This window comes from Manis javanica, chromosome 6, assembly GCF_040802235.1.
Source record: "Manis javanica isolate MJ-LG chromosome 6, MJ_LKY, whole genome shotgun sequence".
In the NCBI taxonomy this organism is placed as follows: domain Eukaryota; kingdom Metazoa; phylum Chordata; class Mammalia; order Pholidota; family Manidae; genus Manis; species Manis javanica.
This window is the reverse complement of record NC_133161.1, coordinates 16,933,134-16,955,290: the sequence shown is the minus strand read 5'-3', so window position 1 is coordinate 16,955,290 and position 22,157 is coordinate 16,933,134. Positions and strand designations below refer to the sequence as shown.

Genomic DNA, 22,157 nt, shown 5'->3' with positions numbered 1-22,157 from the left:
AAAAACATTTCAGTTGCTGAATTTGGGATCAGGGTTTTTATCCTACTAATTCTACCACTAATTGAATGTGTGGCCTTTAACAAATTATTTAATCCCTCTGGAACACTGCTTTGCATTCTTAAAATGAAGGAGTTGGGCAAGTCAAGTCACTTTATAGGATGAGAAAAGTCACCTTTTAAAACAAAAGCAGGTGTTTCAAAAATAAAAAAGATGTGAGTGATTGGACTTACTATAATTGCCCACTAATCAATGTTTTCCAAGAATAGTTATTTCAAAAATCCTTCTAAGATCAGTAATCTGAATGTGCAGCCAAAAAAAATGCTGCTAAAGAGTTCACCTAATTAAGGAAATCACTGATTTTAAACACAAAAACATTTTCAATTCAGCAAAGGAAATGGAAGCCGCATTTCTGTCAAACCTCTGGCAACTGTCCTTCCCATGATAGGTTTCAGATATATAAATTTTTAATAATTAACTAATATAAGCCAAAATTAAAAATGTAAACATGTAATAAATATAGATATGGTATTGTATGATACTTAGGTTGACTGACACCTCTGAGTATTTGCTCCTAATGGTCAGGGACCCTATTTTGCTCAAAGTATCTAAAGAATAAATATATATATGGCTTTTCTAGTGTTGAATTATGTCTAGAATATATTACAGTGACAGATCTTGCTGAAATAATATGTACTCTTACTCTCTATTATGAAGCACTTTAACAAACAGCTACTTTGTGTAAGATACCATGATACTCGTAGCAGGGTACAAAGAGTGAACCTATTTAAATAGTTCAACTCAAGTGCAACCGAATTACAACTAGGGGTAGGGGAAACAGATGCTGCCTGGGTATTAAACTGCTTTAAATTAGACACAGTTACAGTGTACATGGGTTCCCAAAATTTTACTTTATCATTCCTGATTGTTACTGAAAATCTTAAATCACCTGCCTACAATTACACAACTATTCTGCTTTGAAATTAGCACATTCAGCTTCCTAAGGTATTTATCAAATGTTTGTAGGCTGTGAAAGAATTCTGTGTAACTCTTGATAATAATTTTAAATATTTCAGTACATTAAAATTGTAATTCTGCCAGTCATCAAAGCTTTAAAAATAACCTAATAATCTTAGTCCTAAATTACCATTTAAATACCAGGTATAAGAATGCACAGTCACAACCTGAAAATCCAAAATAACTCTCCCCATCTCCTACAAATATAAAACAATGATTCAGAACCTATAGTTGGTGACTTCATTATTAGAATTTCTGAAAAAAAAAGTATTTTAGTTTACATGGTTGAGTATACATTAAAAGAAAAGAAAAACCCCCAGAGATAGGATCCTAACTTAATGCCACATTTTTGTCATAAAGCACTACTTTAGATAAAGATTTAAATGACTAATATTATGACAACTACACTTAAAAATTAGTGATTACTTACTACTACTGTGGCATTTCCAGAATATCTACTGACTTGAAATACTTGGGTTAAAACTGTTTTGCTAATGGACAATATGATAACCATGAAATTGGAAGAACAGATGATTTTCTTAAGATGATTGATGGTCACATAGTAAGTCAAATAAAAGTACACAGTGGAAACAGAAACTAGAGTTCGCAAAGGTATCCTCCTTCCTATCAGATCAAGTCCATACTGTTTTGCCTTGCTCCAAAGCTCACCTTCCTACCCACTCTAGCTGTACAAGAAACACCTCCTGTAAAAGAAGGCAATTTCCGTGCTTCTTAATGTAATGACGTACTAGTTCCTGCCTTTATGCCTTTATTCAGGAGTTCCCAACAACATAAAAGGTCTCTTTCCCTCCTGCTTACCCAAATCCAAGATACCATACTACTACAGCGCAATTCCTGCTTCTTCAGTGAAGCCTCCCTAACGATTACAGGCTCCACGGATGTCTCTGATTCCAGTATCATATAGTTACCACTTCCACATACAGTCTTATCTTGAACTACACTGTTGAATCCCTGAAAACAGTAAATACTTTCATACTTCTTCTATATTACCCCCATGGCCTAGCTCATTGTTGGGCAAATAGGAACGTAAATATTCACTGCAATTGGTTTAATATTTTATTTTTAAATATTTAGAATATGTAGGGAAACTTAAGTTTAAATGTTATAATCAGTTATGAGATACACTACTAGTAATTAAAATACCACATTTCTAGGTTATTAAAACAAAGCAAAACAGGACAAAATTATACTCTAATATGCTATCTGAAATGGAAGAAAAAAAGGAGTACTGGAAACTGAACACTTAACGTTTCAGAAGTGAGTATCATGTAGAAGAAGCACTGGAAAAAAACTACTAATTACCATAATCAAAGGAGTAAGTAACATGAATTCCACCAATGTGCAAACATTACATTAGGGGCCATCATGCTTATGTAAATTAACTTCACTGTATCAACTATTACCTTCACTACATCAACAGCCACAAACCATACCCTCTTAATCCACCTACTTGTCTTGAAAATGAAATGCTGATCACAAAGGGAATAGAGCCAAAGAATTCTAATGGATCTCTGTAAATTCACCCTACTAACCTAGCCAAAAACAAGAGAACGAATGCCTTGCTGGTAATAGCACATTATGACAGTAATGCTGTGTCACGTCCTATTTTAACAGCCATGACCAGGGGTAAAGATTTTATGAATTATGTAGGAGAGTGAGGGACTATTCTATTCTACTTGAGAGAATCAGGAGAGGAACAATCTTTCTTTCACAAGTCATCTCCAAAGCCCAAATTAAATTTTTAAAAAAAACTATTATTAGGAATGATTCCTTTAGATATAAAAGTTATTTGATCTAATAAATGTTATATGGAACCTTAAACCCAGAAGTTCTGAAACCTTCAAGGGTAGCAGTAAGAAACCAGAAGTGTTCTGGCATCACTTATAGGAACCTAATATTTTTCCCAGAAATAAAAACATGACAGACCAAAAGGTAAAATCTCTTTGGACAGCTACTTTTTCACAGAAAGGATACTTATACAACACATATGATATATATGTGTGAAACAATAGAGTTCTTAAATATTAAGTACTTTATTAATATATAGCACAGTTCTGATGTGTGTATGTATGTGTGTATCAGTCAAGATAAGCAATTGCCAAAAGTAGTTAGAAAGTGGCTTTATCCCTCATGCTCTCATTAATTACTATCTTTAAAAAAAATTTTTTAACCACTTTACTTTTAGAATGTATAACCAGATTTTTTACAATGGTGTTAGACTTTATAGAACCATAATTTCAGAGCCCATTTTTTTCTTTTTCTATATGCCATATAAAAGTTTGGTAACTATCCTATTAAGTAAAGTGCTTCCAAGCAAAAACTAGTTATTAATACTCCACCATCCTTATAAAGCTCAATATTACAAGGCATCCATCCATTCAATTAATTTTTTAGATTATGATAAGGACTTTAATTTTTTTCCCATAGAAGTTTCCAAGACTAATGATCAGTACTCTCTGTTATTCAAAATTCCCTCCCTACCCACCCAGCCACCTGAAGGCATGAGTCATTCATAAATTCTCAAAGGCTATAAATGAACCTACCTGCTATAGGGATCCCTCCCAGACCTGTGTTGTGCTGTGGCGGGAGATTCAAGTCCAAGAAATTACTATTTGAGGTGGGGTTTGCTGTGTGGTTCAAGTGCATGATGCTATTGCGTGGAAAGGCCATCCAAGGATAGCGGGCTGCCTGGCCTGGAAAACTGAATGAATTATAAACTGCTCGATGCTGCTGAAATTGAGGGAACCTCTGTGGCAAGACTGAAAAGGTACTATTGAGAGAGTTGGCATTTGTAGGTGCAGCAGGATGCAGGAATCCAGAGCCCGGACCTTTGGCGGTTGTAGTGTGTGAAGAGGAGTTCTGAAGAGATGTGGGTGAAAGGGAAGGCTGGTCTTGGACTGACAGTTCCTTTTCAATCAGGTCTGCTAAGGCTTTTCGAGTGACATCAAAGGGATCAAAACCCAAGTCATCCTCTGGTTGTTTAGAAGAACCAAAGCCAAATGCTGCTTGCCAGTCTGTAGAGGACGATACTGGGATTGTTTCTGTTGGGAAGAATATTAATGAGGTATTTAAAATACATAGCACACGTTCATACTTACAGAGTATCCACACTAGTCAAAGTTAAGCACATCATATTACAAGATAAAGACAAATATATGCAAAATCTGTACAATTTTACAGCATGTTAAAATTACAAAAGGCCTCATATACTTCTGACAATAACGTCATTCCTAAATTACTAACCTGAAAAACACAATGATATAGACTGATTTTGCTAATCAAAGAAAACAAAGAAAACCCAAATTATACTCAACTATTCATAATTAAAGCCCAGAATTAGTCATTTATGAAATAGAGTGTAACAAATATAATAGAATTCACTTCATAAAGTTAATTTTTTTAATGCATTTATCAAAGATAAAGTGTAATACTGCTAAATAACGTAACTTAATGAAAAAAAGTGTTTATTCTATGTATTTTTTTAAATTGCTCCACTGATAATAGGTATGACTGTCAATGTTAATTTAATGCCATTCTTTCTACTAATAAGAGAACCTACAATGAATAAAAATGTAAATGGCTCAAAAATATCCAAACAGAACTTTTAATATTAACTAACACATCTCTGTCACCTTGGGGAGGAAAAATCTTTAATTATACAAACACAAATCTAATTAGAAATGTGCACCCTTAATAATTCATGGAGGAATAAGCATCTTCTTATTAGAAAAATGATATAACTTTTGATTTCTGGAAAAATCTGTTAACACCGTAAGTTCTAGTTCATACAATTACTTATCTAACCATCCAATTCCATGCAGTTTAAGTATTTGCATTTTTATGAAAAAGGGAGTAGGGAGAAAAATGGTAAAAGCACATCCAAACAAGGGTCACATTTTAGTCTGAGTAATATTACTAACATGCAGTAGTACTGTTATATACCTGATGTGAAGAGGCTCTGTGGCTCTGGTGCTGTAGGCCAGTCACTGGATGCCTGTGGGGAACTGGGGAAAGGAGGAAGCCCACTTGGTATAGGGTTGGGATGGCGGAAGTTGTCTGAGAATAACGACTGTGACTCAGTTACTGCCCCTTCAAAAGGAGACCGTGCACTGTGATTAGATGAACTGATGGGGATGACTGGATTGGATTTTGATAAACCAGGTGGTGGTGAAGGTGTATCACTGTTAGGTATCTAAATAAAATAGGAGAAGGGAAGAACAATCAATATAAGTTTATACATTTTAATAAACCACAATTTAAAAGGCTTGCAACAAAAGGGATCCTCAAACTGGGAGTACATACTTGAAGACTCTCATGAGATTATGAATTTTCAAAATAATCTATCAACTTGTACATGTATATGTACTCCTTTTAAAACTGATTCTCCTGAAAAGACTAAGCCCATATCCTCTCCTTTTACAACCTAATTTCTCTCAATCCACAAAGAAAATAACATTCTTATTCTCTGAGACCTAACTATATAGTATTTTGCTCTGCTCAAGGGTGAAAACTTTTTGGGGGCCAAAGAAAAATCTATTTAAAATATTCAGACTGGTGATTACACAGTGACTGACTTTAATGACTAGATTCTTTTGCAAAGTAGGTGATTCTCAATACATTAGTTTTGAACAAAATGGAAACAAGATCTAATCAAGTTATTTCCAAACACATCACTAGAAGTAATTTTGATAACTGTATGTGATTTTTAGGTATTCAATTCAGAAGGAATTCAAAGATTTCCGTGACAATGATATAATCTTCCTTCCATCTATTTACACACATAAACAAGATGTCTGAGCACTTCATTCAGGATACTGAAAGCATGACTGAGATTGCTGCTGAAACTTGTCTCCATGTACCAACAGGTAATATTCATCTACAGACACAGGAAAACTAACCTTAAAAGGGCCCTATACATCTAAGAGATGAATTTCCAATATAATTTTAGTGTTTGTTTAATGATTATCTTTTTAATCAAAATCTATTATATAAGTTGCTTTATCAAATCAGTACTACAAATAAAAATTCAGAAGAAAGAAATCTGGCACTTAAAACCTTGTGTCAACAAAAATATTTCTTTCCAATTCAAAATTTACATGTTGTTTTTTATTTGTGAGACGTATATGCCTGTCAAGAATAAACTATATTAATGCATTAAGATAAAATAGCAGTGGAATAGAAAAATGAGTCCAAGGAGAACAAGGAATGATGTAAAATTTGACTGTTAAAGAAGAACTTGTGTTTTTCTAAATGGATAAAGAGTAACAAAACACTATGATATTTAATCTCTTGGATACTTACCTTTGGTCTAAAGATCTAAAGTCTAAGTAGTCTAAGATCTAAAAGTATCTTTAAGAAGTGCTTTTATTTTAAAATATCAATATTTAAAATATGCTGGAAATTACATCTTTTGTAACTACTTTTTACCTTATGAAAAAATCTTTTAATGTTGACCTAAAACGTGCAAAGGGTATATACAGATTTTCAAATTCTTTTATGGAATTTGTAAGCAAGTTTGAAAAGGCAATGTAATCTCTAAGTTTCTCACAAACACTGTGGGGGAACTGGCCTTTCTTTATGGAAGAGATTAAACTACATTTTTTGTAACAGTTTAAGAAGGTATACAGAAACTTAAGCAGTGAAAAACTGGACAAAACAATACAACGCCTCTAACGATCAGGACCTCATTCAGTATCACTGTAGTTACAGCTCTTAACTATTTGGTTTATCATTTCAAAGCCCAGTCATTTGGGAAAAGGGAGAAAACTGTTGGGGCCAAGGACACTGAAAGAAATAGAAAATTAAAGTTGACGACAAGGGACAAGGAGAACTTATGACGGAGAAACAACTCTGAAAATTAAGAATGCAGAAGGCATGCTAGGCTGGGACCATTTCATATAGGGTCAGAAAAACCAACAGTATCAGCGGACTCCGACGATATGAATGTAATGTCACACAGTACAAAAACATATGGTCATAATGAAAATTCTGAGTCATCAAGAAAGGGTTAAATTATGCTACATACAAACACACACACACACACAAAATGGAGGAAAAGAAAGCTAATTATAACACACTTACAAAGATGTCCACTAAAAATGCTTTTAAATTGTTTTAGTATTTGAAGTATTTTTCACTAATCTAGAAAATTCACTTGCATAGAATGCCTTGTTTTGAGGGATGGCAGAAAAATGAGGTAGTACACTATCAAAAGCTTACCTGTTGAGCATTATCACCATTCCCTATACTGAGAGAATCTGAAGGTTTGTCAATGGGGCTGTAAAAAAAAAAAAAAAATCTAATAAAATCACAGTAAAGTTATTTTCTCACAATAACAAACTCCCCAAAAGCCAGAAAAAACAGACATTTTATCATGTTAACATCTGTTTAGCACTACATGAAGTGCTTATGAAGTACTAGGGTGTAAGACATTAAGTTAGATGTTGAGGATGAAGATAAAATACCTACCCTTGAGCAGCTTACATTTTAATTAGATTCTAAAAAACAATGGGTGAAACAACAGCTTATGAAAAAAAAATACTGCTTAAAATACTCCAATAAGTAGATCAAAAGTCTAACTATTTAGTTTTGTGCACCTAATAAACACAGTCTCTGTTAAAGTCCTTGAAATAATATTATTTTTCTAAGTGTTTAACAGGTCATAAAAATTACTGAAATGTTCTCCATAGGTTCTTAAGAGCAATAAATTTCTTTTAATACTTAAATATCCTAATCCTAACCCAAACTTTTGTGCAAAATTGACTCTTAAATAAAAATACTAAAACTTGACTCAATATAGAGAAAATGCAGTACAACAGAAAGTAACACAGAACTACTAACCTCATGCTCACTTTAACTCATAGGACTTAAAAATAAAATGAAATCTGTATAAGTATTACAACACTGACCTAGCGAGCCATTTCTATAACTAACTTTATGTAACCCAGCACATGAATAAAAAGTAAGTATTAGAACCCAAACACTAATACTTATTTCTAATACAGTATTGAAGCAAAAAAAATTAAGATTGCAAATTTCTCAAAATCATTTCATTCCTAGAAATACATATGAAGTCACCTTACAAAAAGACAGCTTACTGGTACCACATTTAATAGCTCTAGAAAAAATCTAACAAGGGCTAGTACCTAATGAGTACCAAATGTATGTTCTGCAGAAACACTGTCAGATGCTCTTGAATCTGACAAATAGGTATGAAATTTACTTGAAGGGAATTATTATTATTATTTACAAAATAGCAAAAAATCAACTCATGTTACTAAGTCAGGTTGGTAATGCAAATAATCTTAAGATACAGTTTTGAGTCCACTAAATTTAGAGGTATTTGGGGAAACAAGACAGATATACACCAATATTAGCCAGAGCCAACTATTAAATGAACTGCCTAAACAAATGTCATAGGTCTTCAGAAGAAAGAGAAGCCATCATAAGTGGGGCAATTAGGGAAGGTTTCCTGGAGGGGGTTCACATTTAAGTAGGTCCTTAGGATTTATGCATTAGGAAAAGGAAGGGAAAGAGGGCAAAGAACAGCAACAAAAGGTAGGAATAGCGAGTGTATCAAGAATCACAAGGGTCCAAGTTAAGAAAGTAGTTTAACATACAGGGTAATTTAACAACAATGGGAGGTAACAACAGAAAGATGGAGGCCAGACATCAGAGGCCAACTGAAATTTCTGAACACAGAAATGATATAAACAAAGCAGTGTTTTACAAAGGTTAACTTGGTGCTAGCATGAAAAACAGAATGGAACATTCTATGGATAATCTGAGATAAACTTGGAACATTAAAAAGTTTTGTGGTAAATTACACAACATAAAACTTACCATCTTAACCATTTTTAAGTGAACACAGTTCAGCTGGTTAAATACATTCACACTGTTGTGAAACAATCACCACCACCTATCCCCTTAACTCTATCTTGTAAAACTGAAATCTATAGCCCTTATACAATAACTTGTCTTTCCCCTTCCCCCCAGCAACACCCATTACACTATGACTTTTGACTACCTAAATAACTTGTATAAGTGAAATCAGAGTACTTGTCTTTTTTGTGACTAGCTTATTTCAAAAACAATAATGTCCCCAAAGTTCATCCACGTAGTAGCATACTGCAGGATTTCCTTATTAAGACTAAAAAACATTACACATTTTCCTTGCCCATGCATCTGTCCTTGGAGACTTGGGTTGCTTCCACGCTTAAGCTACTGTGCATAATACTGCATGACATAGGTATACAATTATCTCTTTGAAATCCTGCTTTAAATTCTTCTAGTTGAATACCTGGAAGTGGAATTGATAGATCATTTGGCAGTTCTGTTTTTAAGTTTTTGAGGAACAACCACAATGTTTTTCTACAGTAACTATACCATTTTACATTACCACCAATAGAGCACAAGGGTTCCAATTTCTCCATATCTTTTCAAACACTTGTTTTCTTCTTTTTTGATGGCAGCCATCCTATCAAATTATCTCACTGTGGTTTTGGTTTTAATTTCCCTAATGACTAGTGATGCTGAGAATTTTTCATGTGCTTATTGACCATTTACATACCTTCTATGAAGAAATATCTTCTCAAGTTCTTCACCCACTTTTCAATCAGGTTATTTGGTTTTTGTTGTTGAGTTTTTACGGGTTTTCTATATATGCTGGTTATTAATCCCTTATCAGATACGTGATTTTTCAAATATCTTCTCCCATTCTGTGGGCTGCCTTTTTACTGCGCTATCTTTTGAGTTACAAAATTTTTAAATTTTCATGAAGTTCAATTTGTCTATTTTTTAAATTATGTTATATATAATAATCTGTCTATTATTTTTTATGTGCCTTTGGTATCATATCCAAGATCATCACTGCCAAATCTAATGTCCTGAAGTTTTTGTCTTGTTTTCTTTTAAAGATTTCATTGTGTGTAGTAATTTCATTCTAAAATAGAAGTGGAGGATTAAAGTGGGCAATCTCATGCATGTATCCTCAAGACGACAAATCCAAGGACTAAAAGACTGCTTTCCCATAAATGCCAGATTTACAGAAAACTGATGGTGTCAGACTTTTCTTGGATGATGGGGGAACTGATCAGAGGTTGTCTTACATCAACTTTGGAAGTTTTACCAGAGTCATGAATGGGACACGACCCCAGTTGGGTTGGTTTCACAACTCGGCTGAACTGAGCTGCTTGTGTGACTGGACTGATTTTATCAGCTGAGGAAAATTTTCAAGGCTGTTCTCCATTTGTTATTTCAACTGACTCTAACTGAACTCCCCTCTTTACATTCTCTTCCCATAAATAAAACTTACCTCAAACCGTCAATGGACTCATCTGTAACTTGCTGGATTGCTTGTCCCAAATTGCAATTCCTCTGCTTATTACCAAATAAACTCATTTTTGGCTTGCCTCAGTTTACCTCAAGTTAACAATTGTTTTAGGATGATATTTAAGTCACTGATCTGTTCTAATTATTTTTTTAATATGGTGTTAGATAAGGGTCCAACTTCATTCTTCTGCATGTGGACATTCAGTTTTCCCAGCACCACTTGCTAAAACGTTGGTCCTTTCCTCACAGAATGATCTTGGCACATTTATCAAAAACTGTTAGACCCTGTATGTGATGGTTAATTTCTGGGTTCTCTTCTATTCCACTGATCTGTATGTCCATCTTTATACCCAAAACCACAGTTCTGATTACTGTTGCCTTGTAATAAGTTTTGAAATCAGGAACTGTGGGTCCTCCAGTTTTGTTCTTTTTCCAGATCACTTTGCCTATTGAGGATCCTTCTTTTTCAAGATTATTTTGTCTAGGGTGGGGGGGAGCCTGTCTACCAAGGATCCAGATGAATTTTAAGATGTTTTCTATCTGCAAATAAAAAAAGTCGCTGGGATTTTGACTCTTTAGATAGCTCTGGGTAACCTGACATTTTAATATTGTCTTTCAATTGATGCACGTGGGATACATTTTCATTTATTTATGTATTAATTTCTTTCAGCAATTTTTTTGTAGTTCTCATCATAACAACACTTCCTTGGTTAATTCTTAAGTACTTTACTCTTTTTTTATGCTATTTTGAGTTGTTTTTGTAATTTCCTTTTGACTGTTCATTGTTCATGTATAGAAACACAACTGATTTTTGTGTGTTGACTTTGTATCCTGCTACACTGCTGAATTCATTTATTCTAATTGGTGTGTATGTTTGTGTGTGTGCAATATCTTTAGGAGTTTCTACATATAAGACCAAGTCATCTGCAAAAAGAGATTATTTTACTTACTCTTTTCCAATTTGGATGCCTATTTTACTTGGCTAATTGCTATGGCTAGAACATCTGTGTTGAACAGAAGGGGAAAGTGGGCATCCTTGTATTGTTCCTCATTGTAGAGGAAAAGCTTTCAGTCTTTCAACACTGAGTATCATGTTCACTACGGGTTTTATATATATGCCTTTTATTATGTTGAGGTAATTTCCTTCCACTCCTAGGTGGTTGTTTTTGTCATGAAAGGGTGTTGAATTCTGTTAAATGCTTTTACTCCATCAAGATGATCATGAAGCTACACTCTGCTGATGTGGCATATTACATTGCTCGATTTTTGTATATTAGGCAATCCTTACATTCTAGGAATAAATTCCCCTTGGTTATGGTATATAATCCTTTTAATGTGCTATATTCTATAGCTTATATTCTGTTGAGGATTCTTGCATGAATGTTTGTAAGCCACTGATTTGTAGTTTTCTTAGTGTCTTTGTCTGGCTTTGGTATCAGTAATACTGGCCTCACAGAATGAATTAGGAAGCATTCCCTCCTCTTCAGCTTTTTGGAAAAATTTGAGAAAGGCTGGTATTAGTTCTTTAAATGTTGGGTAGAATCTACCAGTGAAGCCCTCAGGTCCAGGGCATTTCTTTGTTGGGAGATTTTGATTAGATTCAATCTCCTTACTAGTTATACATCTATTCATGCTTTCTATTCATGATAGTCTTGGTAGATTTTGTGTTTCTAGGAATTTGTTCATTTCATCTGTCATCCAATTATGTGGTGTGCAAGTCTTCACAACTCTTATACTTTATTTCTGTAAAACATGTAGAAATATCCCCACTTTCATTTCTGATTTAATAATAAGATTTTTTTCCCCTAGTCCACCTGGGTAAAGGTTTGCCAATTTTGTTATCTCCTCAAAGAACCAACTTTTATAGTCTCATTGATTTTTCTCTATAGTTTTTCTATTCTCTATTTCATTTATCTCTGCCCTAAACTTTATTTTCTTTTTCCTTCTGCTAGCTTTGGGTTGAGTTTGTTCTTCTTTTTCCTAGTCCCTTAAGTTTCAAAGTTAGGTTGTTGACTTTGAAATGTAAGCATATACATAGATGCATTTATAGTCACAAATTTCCCCTTTAGCTCCACTTCTGCTGCATCCCCATAGGTCTTGGTATGTTGTTTTCCCTTTCCTTCATCTCTAAGTATTTTCTGATTTCCCTTGTGATCTTTTTCTTTGATCCATTAGTTAAACGTTATCTAATTTCCACAATTTTCTGAATTTTCCCAATTTCCTTTTGTTAGTTTTTTCTAACTTCATCCCATTGTAATCAGAAAAGATATTTGATATCACAGCTATCTTTTTAAATCTATGGAGACTTAGTTTGTGGCCTAACATAGGACCTATCTTGGAAAATGTCCCATATGCACTGGAGAAGAACATATGTTTTTGCTGTTGTTAGGTAGAGTGTTCTGCATACGTCTGTTGTATTTAGTTGGTTTGTTGTGTTGTCAAATCCTTAAAATCTCTCTGTAATGTACAAAGAATATATGGTTGTTATATCCATTATTGTGAGTGGGGTGTTGGGAAGTCTCCAAGCATTATTATAGGACTATTTCTCTCTTCAGTTGTCAGTTTTTGCTTCATATATTTTGATGGTCTGTGATTAGGGGTGTACATGCTTGTAATTATTCTTTCTTCTTGCTGTACCAAACCCTTCATGATAATATTCTCCTTTGTCTCTTGTAACTTTTTGAAGTCTATTCTATCTGATTTAATACAGCCACCCAGGTCTCTCTGTCACTATTTGCATGAAATAGTGTATTCTTTCACTTTTAACCCTGTTTGTGTCTCTGGGTCTACTGTGAGTCTTGTAGACAGCATATAGTTGGATCATGTATTTTTAATCCATTCTGCCAATCTCTGTCTTTTGACTGGAGAATTGAGTCCATTTATGTTTAAAGTAATTACTGATGAGAAGGGAGTTACTTATGTGATCATGCTGTTTGTCTTCTCTATCCCAAAGAGCTTTCCCCTCCTCATTTCCTGTATTACTGTCTTCTTTTGTGGTTTTTTCCCCCACAGTGAAGTGTTTAAATTCCTTTCTCATTTTCTTTTGTGTATATTCTAGAACTATTTTCTTTGTTATCATGAGTATCCTCATTTACCATCCTTAAGTTAAAACATGGTAATTTAAATTTATACCAAATTACCTTCAATAACAAAAACTCTGGTCCATTATAGCTCCATCAGTTGTTGGTGTCCCAAAATCACATCTTTATACATGTGTGTCCAAAAATATAAACTAACTTAAATCAATTTCCTAAATTATGTAGAAAACAAAATTTGTAGAAATCAATTTTTTTAGTTATGTAGAAAACAAAAACAAAAGTCAAAGTTACAGGAATACTAGCTTTTACACTAATATATTGGACCTTAAATGTACTGGTCTCTTAAATCATGCAGGTAATAAAAAGTATAATTATAAACCACATTTACAATAACACTAGTGTTTTTAATTGCCTATTTATTACCCTGATTAAGACCTTTATTTCTCCATACAGCTTCAGGTAACTGCTAGTGTCATTTCACCATGCAGGCCTCCTTTGAGCATTTCTTTCAGGGTGGGTCTAGAGGTCATAAACTGTTATTTGAATGTCTTACTTTCTCCCTCACTCTTTGAGAAGTTTTGCTGGATATAGGATTATGTAAATTCTTGGTTGACAGTTTTCTTTCTTTTAGCACTTTGACTATATCAGCTCACTGTTTTCTAGCCTCCAGAGTTTCTATTGAGAAATCTGCTGATGATCATACTGAGGATCCCTTCTTTCTGATGATTCACTTCTCTTGTTTTCATGATTCTCTCATCTTTGGACTTGAAAACATTTGATTTGGTTTTCGACTATTACTCATTTAATTTGATTTGCTTTGATTATATGTGTCTCAGTGTGGGTGTCTCTGAATTCATCTTAAGAGTTCATTAGTTTTTTGGATGTTTACATTTGTATCTTTCATCAAATTTGGAGAGTTTTCAGACATTCTCTCTACACCTCCTCTCTCTCTCTCATTTCTCCTTCTAGAACTCCAACAATGCATACGTACGTCTGCTTGACGATGTCCCACAGGTAACGTTAGTCTCTGTTCATGTCTCTTCAATCTTTTTCGTGTTTCTCCCACTCAGTAATTTCCATTCTCCTATCTTCAAGTTTGCTGACTCATTCTTCTGTCTGCTCAATTCTGACTTTGAATCTCCTAGTGAATTTTTCATGTCAGTTATACTTTTTGGCTTCAGAAATTCTTGATTTCTTTAGGTTTTCTACCTCTATACTAAGTTTCATTTTGTTCAAACATCATTTTCTTGACTTTCTCCACATTTTCCTTTAGTTAAAGTCTGTGTCTGTGTCTTTTTCAGGGACACATACACAGCTGCCTCCCATGTGGCTGGGGGGTGGAGGATGGGTAGCTGCTACTATGCTAAGTGCTGAATTTTACCAAAATTAATTGCCAAGTCTTTCCCTGGAAGTTGCAAGTCTTCAACACATTTCAGAGTTCCAAAATAGTTATATCAAACAAACTCTGCCAGTGGAATTGTCATCCAATGGTGAGACAAGCCTCCTGGTGCTACCTATTCCTCAAACTTGCACTGTTATTGTATGGAAATACGGATTTAAAATTGAAAGGAAGCAGTAATAACAGAAACAAAAGGATGAAAGCAAGATATTATAAAAGAAGAACTGGTTCATATCCTGATCTTGGTTCACCTTCTCAGCTACTACCATTAAACAGAACTAAACAATAATTTTCAATATAGGTGAGGTTTGTCTTGCTAATTAATATCAAGAGCAATACATGAAAATACTGCATTCAGAACATAATCTTGAGAATGTGTCTGGACTATAACTAATTAGAGTAACACATCATCTTGTGCACCATGCCAACTGCAGTTTTATAAGTACTGATCATAACACTTTATGCTTCACCTTTCAAAGTTTTATCAAAGATGCTTAAAAATTTCTATCAGTGTCATCAATCCATAAACAACTACTAAAAATCCAGTAATGGGGAAGATACCAGTAAGCTTATGTTCCACTCAATTTTAGTATATTCTTTAATATATTTTCAGAATAATTAACAGCTCAAGGAATAGTAAATGAAAAGCTTTAAGAATAAAGATACAACCAGAATTTATTTCCTACTTAAGCTACAGAAAGTCAATTATGGTTAAACCTGACATTGTAACTGCCACTACCAGTGCAAAAGTGGAATATAAAGATACAAGAGTCCCTGCACATTCAAGTATAACCCCAATAGAAATACAACATGTATGTACAAATTCCTCCAATAAACGTGAACTCCTCAGATCTTTAATGGTTGGACAGAAAACATACCTGGGGACTACAAATAACAGGCCAGAGTTCTCACAAGCCCCTGGCATTAGGAGTCAGACTTCTCTCTTCATAAAGCTCTGTGTCTGCTTAAGCTACAGCTATATCAGCATATTGGTTGTTTTATACTCAACATCCACCTATCCATTACCACCCATTATCATGCCAAGAAGTTTAAGAAAGGAAAACAATTTTAATAAATACCACATTTACTAATGAAGAAAGAGACCCACTCTTTAAAGTGGATTATTCTCTGGTCAAGAACTGCCAAGTCCAAGTGATATGAGATGAAAGAAGACTAGGTACACTAAAATAAATTGCACAGGGCATTTTTACTTAAAAACAAACAAAAAAACTACAGGGTTTCTTTCTTCTTTTTACAAAGTCAGCACAAAGTTTGTTAGCCATTTCTGCTCAGAAAGGCCTATTTCTAAACAGGACTGTTCTCTAACATACCAGGCATGAAATAGCCATGTGTACAGGGCCCCAATTTCATTTGTGTCTCAAGAAGAGGCTCCAGCTTCAGTTCTGGTCCCAGGTTTGTCTCTTCCATTCATTGTGATACCATGCCTAGTGTGGATTACCGTGCTGGCACTAGATCCAGCCCTGCCTACAGTTACAGCAATGACTCTAACTCCAAGCCTTCCTCTGGCCCTTGTGCCAGCCTGGGGTCTGGTTCTAATGACTCCAATTCTGGCTCCAGCTTAAGCTCCAGCACTTGTTGTAGCTTATCCACCCATCTGTTAGAGACCACAATGAGCCTGTTTTAGGTATTCCTCCATTCCTACAGATTAACTTTCTCCTGGTAGTAGCACCCAAAAGCCTCATACTGGGGGGACTGAGGGATAGAGGAAGTATAGTGGGTTCTCATATATGCTCTCCTCAGTAAGCAGTTGGTAGTGGTGGATGATTTCCATCAGAGTGAGTGACTGCAGTACCACCTTGGTGTACTGCTCCACAGTGCAAATGAGAAGCTTACCATCATCCTGATGTTCCACCTCAGAATAGGCGATGCCCCCTTCCAATAATTCACTGAATTGCAATAGAAAGATAGCAGAGATGGTCTCCCTCAACATCTGGTGCTTCTGGCTCCAGAGCTCAAAAAAGCCCATGATGCAGCCATCATTCAAAGACTCTTCAGGTCATATACCAGGTCCAGACTTTTGTCCAATCCTGTCCAGAATGGTAGCTTGCCTGGGGGGCTTTCTTAACTTAGTGAAGTCAGCCCAGAAGAACAATGAAATTCAGTCTTAGTGTTCTACCCAAACAGCTTGTCGCTAAGCATGCTCAGATGCTCCAGGCTGAGGACTTGGCCAACGCAGGAGAAGTGCCAAATGAGAAGGGCCCAGCAAGCTCTAGGAGGGTTTGATGGGGATTACAATAAAGAACCACTGCTTCTGTGGGTTTGAGCTGAACAGACTGAACCATAGAACCAAGGCTAAGACAATAGAGAGTAGGTTCATTTTAGAAATAACTGCCACACAGAGGGCATCTGTTTTTAGCTCCTGCTTCAGATTCTTGTAGCCGTATCTGATTGTAAAGCTGATAATGGGCAGTTCTTCTGTTACACACAGCAGCCCGATATTGCTGCCCTTTTTAGAACCCCTGAATGTTGTTCCACCATAGTCAAGTAGCTGAAATCCCAAATTAGACCCCAACTCTGCCTCTCCTCAGGGGTTAGTTTTCTGGTTTGAAGTTAGAATTTTGAACTGCTGGAAACATTTTAATTGAGGAGGATTCCTGTCAGTGAGGACTTCTGCAGGGAGTGACCCACTGTCTTCCTGGAAGCTCACCAGCAGCCTTGTTTAGCCAGTAAGCTTCCTCTCAGTTTTGAGGATAAGGGGTCACTGGGGCGTTTGGGGCATGCAGGGCTGGGTTTCTACCACAAAGGCTTTGTGGAGCAGACATTATAGCAACTCTTGTGAACCAGGCCTTCCATAGATCCACCACTTTGGTCATCCTGATAGCTAACCAGGCAATGCAATCCCTTGAGCAGCTGGCACAGTGAAACAACAGCTTTGCGCCAGCTGCTGTGAACACTTCTCCAGTTGTTTCAACCTGTTGTCCAGGGGTGCTCCAATGCTGGTGTTTTGCTGCTGGAATTTCCATGCCTCCCACTTTGGCAGCATTCAGCACCTTCTTTCTGCTTTTGCACATTTAACTGAGAATTTCTTGCAAAGCTGCTGCTGTCTGGTCCAATGGGAGGCCCAAAGAGGGTGTCCTTACTGGGGTCGGGTCTGGGTCTTACATCTGAATCAAAGACATTATACTGGTCTTTCAGTTGGCTGATGGACTTCACCAGCTTCTCCATCACTGCCCTCAATTCTGGGATCCAGAATTCAGTCTCATGTTGCTGGCTCACCCCAGGTGCTTTGAGTCTGTCTCTCATTGCTCCAACCTCATGAGCCCTCTGAGCCTGGATCAGAATTAAAGAGACTAAAGATATCTCAACCAACTGGGAAGGGCCCTGAGGAAAGGCTTGAATGCCCCAATAGAATGTTCGCAAGTTGTGCCAATCAACAAGCACTCAGGGTGTGCAGCAGCCATACTCACAGTGGTCCAAGAAGTCAAATAACAGTATTTTAGCCATGGAATCAACTGTTGCCCAGTAGCAATGCCAAGAGAAAGAGACATCAATAAACCTGAAGTCCGTAAATACCACACACAGTTGATTGAAAAGCACTGGACTCAAGTGGGACTAATAAGTTCTAACAGGTAATTAGGTCTCATAACAAGATCCAGAAGACAATGTTATGTGTGTAAATCCCCATAGATAAAAATTTGTAAACATACTATGTTTTCATACAGCCTTACTGACTTTTTTTAAAGTTCTAGACCTAAATAGTTCTGAAATCTATGGTGAGAGCACAGGTTCCTCAGGAGTGTATGTTTTTCAATTAACACAACAGTTGGAATCCAGCGCTATGAATCTCTTCAACAAATACATCTTTATATTTATTGAAAGCATAGGGTATATATCCAGACACTGTCCTGGAGATTCTGATTCATTTAGTCTAAATTGAGACATCTGGTATCTGATGATCACTACACAAGTAGAAGTGAAGACGAACACACGGAAAAGGCATTGCTTCAAGTTGCATCAAGTCTCCTCAAAGTCTCTGAAGTTATCAGATTTCATAGCTAGAAGGAATCATTAATATCAAATTTAAACACTTTGTTTTACAGATAAAAAAAACAAAATTCACAACTATCTACAGCAGATACTCTCCACAACTGCACCTCAATTTGGATCTTCAGATGCTCAGCCAACTTTGTGAGCTACTAATTTGCCTGAAAGATAGTGCTTGAATTTGACTTCCTTTTACTTTTCTGGTGGCAATGCCAACCAAATCTGAAAACAGCCTGCCCGCTTTCTAATGTAACACAAGTAGTTACACAAAAGGATAAAAAAAAAAATCATTTGGGAGGACTGGGAATGGGAAGAAAAAGTACTGAAGTCTAGTTCCCTTGTTTATCACATGTAAAAGGTAAAATTAGTCTCAGTTGTACTAATTTTGGCTGCATTTTGGATATAAAGTAAAATTTACAGATGTAAATATAACGGACATTTCTGAATTTCACTGTCATGTTATTAGATACAGAAATACATATTCACATTGCTCCTAAATTAAATGTTCCTGAATTCATTTTTTCATGCTTGCCAGAGTCTTACGAAATAAACATTGCTACCACAAAAGACACAAATTTAATTTACAGATTAGGGTAGCTTACCTTCGCAGAATTTATTTTATTAGACACAGGTTTCATGTATACATTAGTATTTAACGTTGTACTTTGTTACTAAAATATGGCCACATCTTAAGAAATGGACAGAATTATCTATTAATATGGTAAGGAAAAAATGCCTAATATACCTGGACTAATTTCAGGTTGGCAAATATTTTAATAGGAATTTTCTCATAACTCCAGGATGAACCAAAATTTATGATATGTTTTGATTACTAACAAGCACAAAAAATTAATTATTCTTAATATTAAAGTTGAAAGTTGGTGTCCAACATCCAAAACATATCATAGACCATGACAAGCTTTCAAAAACAGCAAATAAAGTCTGTATTCATTTTAATTTTATACTTTAGTAATAAAGTCTGATCTTTTAAAAAGATACCATATAAAAGATACTATGTACTTATGTTGAATTTAAACATATAACTGCTCATTTAATGTGCCTTTTCTCCTAAGAAATAAGGGCACCAACAACCCTTTCTCCTAACTGCCCCTCTCCCACACTCACTACACCTCACCCTCTAGGATAAAAAATTCTAGCAGGTCTCTAACTTTTTTGAAAATATTCTACTAAGATGCAGCAGGACGCCAGAGCTCACATACTAATATTCTGGTGTGTATGTGCACATTTGCAGTGACTTTATATATCCAAACACAGCATGGGAATAAAACCTCTTAAGAGAAATAAGGAAAGATCCTGAGAAATAAGTTCAGAAAAATCTTGTAATTCACTAATTTTAATGTACTACTTAGTTTTCTAGTAAGTAGCCCTTAGTTTTATGCAAAAATAAAAGTAGGGAACTGCAAATCACATATTTCTTATAAAACCGAGGATCCATTTTACCAAAAACAATGTAGGCCATCCCCCCATGGCACTTGTCCATACTTTGGGAATCACTGCTTTACATCACTCCTGAGTTCACCTCTATCTCTAAATATCAGCATACACCAGTAATTTATAACTATTTGGGGATCATGGGTCCTCTCTCCAGAAAAATGTGCATGCTCACACACACAATTTTACATAAAACTCCAGAGAGTTCACAGATATGCTGAAGCCTATTCATGACTTAAAAGCTCTCCCCAAGACTACTTCCTACAAGACTCTATTCTAAACCTCAGGGGTTTACCAAATAATATCAGGGCAGGAAAACAGGATTCATGCAGTGACAACTCCCATTCTGCTGAATAAATAAGGCATTCTAGGCCTTCAGTATATCAGAGCTTATTATTTCAATGTAATACAAACAGACAAACTCCTATAGAAATTTTCCTTTCACCATTTCTTTAGCTTATCCTCTACTGCCACCAACCTGTGGTTTAGGGAAGGCTTTGCTTAAAATACCATTAATTCATTGGAATTTATAGTATACCCACTATATTTATTCTGAGATAATAAGCCTTAAGTATCAGAGATTTTTAAAATCAAACTATATACAGTTATTACATAGTTTCATCTAACTGAGTTAGCTTGACTCATGTTAAGAGTTTCTCATGAAATTCTGCCTCTTCTAGACCAAGCAATGACAAGAGTGGGAAAATGAGCTTGGGCTTAAAAGTGACAGACTTTCATTAGAATTTGGTCTATCACTTATTTATCTAGGATACTGGTAAACAATTTAAACTCAATGAGATTTCATTTCCTTGCGACTAGTAAAATAACAATGATGCCTAACATACAGGACTATTGAAATTAAATGAACACAGAAGACACCAAATTTTTGTTCACCCTCTCTTTTCATTTAAAGCTGCACATCTCCATCTCCATTCCTTCAATGGTGGCTTGTTTGACTGAATCAGTATATCAATATCAAGTCATAATCACTTACCTTGAGTGATCTGCATACCCCAGAATGTAACTCCCAAAGTTTTACAGGTAGGCCTACTCACTGTCCTGGGCATAGCAGCAAATGTAGCTACTATTCCTTTTAGTCTTCAGTTGGTACACAAACAGTCTCAATCTAAATGAATGCATTTCAAAACCCCAAACTTAAAAACAAAATATTCAGTCCTTAAGAATCACTACTGCATGATGTCCTTACTCCCCACATTTGTATTCATCATTTCAAAGCAACTTATTAATAACATCACATCTGTACTCAATAGCCAATCTGACAGATATACTCTCAAATTCATTATATGAGGGGGAGGGGGAGAACAAATGACACATACCCTTTTATAATTTATTATTCACTTAAGTGAGATGAGAATAAGACATAGTCTAGAAAATTTCACTTACTAATATATATGTGTATCAGGGGACCATATCAGGGTTCAGTGAGGACTAGTAGCTAGGGTACTCGTAATATCTGTGCTCGGCTTAATTAGAAAAAAGAGAAAACTACATTTGAGGTTTAGTATCAGTCTCCATAAGGATTCAAGTTTTGCTTTCTTGCAGTTCTCATAAAACTGTTACTCACTACATAGGAATGCTAAGAAAAAAGAAGAGGAACCTTTTTTCTTCTTTTTCTTTTTTTCCGTAGAAAGTTTAACTCTCAAATTATCTTGAATAAGAAAAAGGTACCTCTTGGGTAGGACCATGGAAAAACTTGCATTGCTCATCATTCTAACTTGGCAATTATCCCCTGTGGATAGAAAAAAACTTATCTACAAACTCACTGTACCCTATACAGTGGCAATGTGGAAATGGAGACCAAAGCAGACCTTTGGTATCTCTGACAAGTCAAATTTACTCTTGTAGGGGTTGATATGGAAAGAAAACAAGCCATTGAG

General features: G+C 35.5%; 1 protein-coding gene and 1 pseudogene across 9 annotated transcripts in view; both read right to left on the bottom strand.

Moving 5' to 3' along the window:
* CNOT4 (CCR4-NOT transcription complex subunit 4) overlaps positions 1 to 22,157 on the bottom strand; it is a 135,648-nt gene that overhangs the window by 25,686 nt on the left and 87,805 nt on the right. For all 9 annotated transcript variants that reach the window (XM_073238400.1, XM_073238406.1, XM_073238404.1 and 6 more), the window contains exons 8-10: positions 7,255 to 7,312; positions 4,978 to 5,227; positions 3,579 to 4,076 (exon numbers count right to left, since the gene is read on the bottom strand). In XM_073238400.1, coding sequence (XP_073094501.1) covers positions 3,579 to 4,076; positions 4,978 to 5,227; positions 7,255 to 7,312 — 806 coding nt within the window. The remainder of the gene's footprint in view (positions 1 to 3,578; positions 4,077 to 4,977; positions 5,228 to 7,254; positions 7,313 to 22,157) is intronic.
* On the bottom strand, positions 10,861 to 21,269 carry LOC108384202 (signal transducer and activator of transcription 2 pseudogene; annotated as a pseudogene).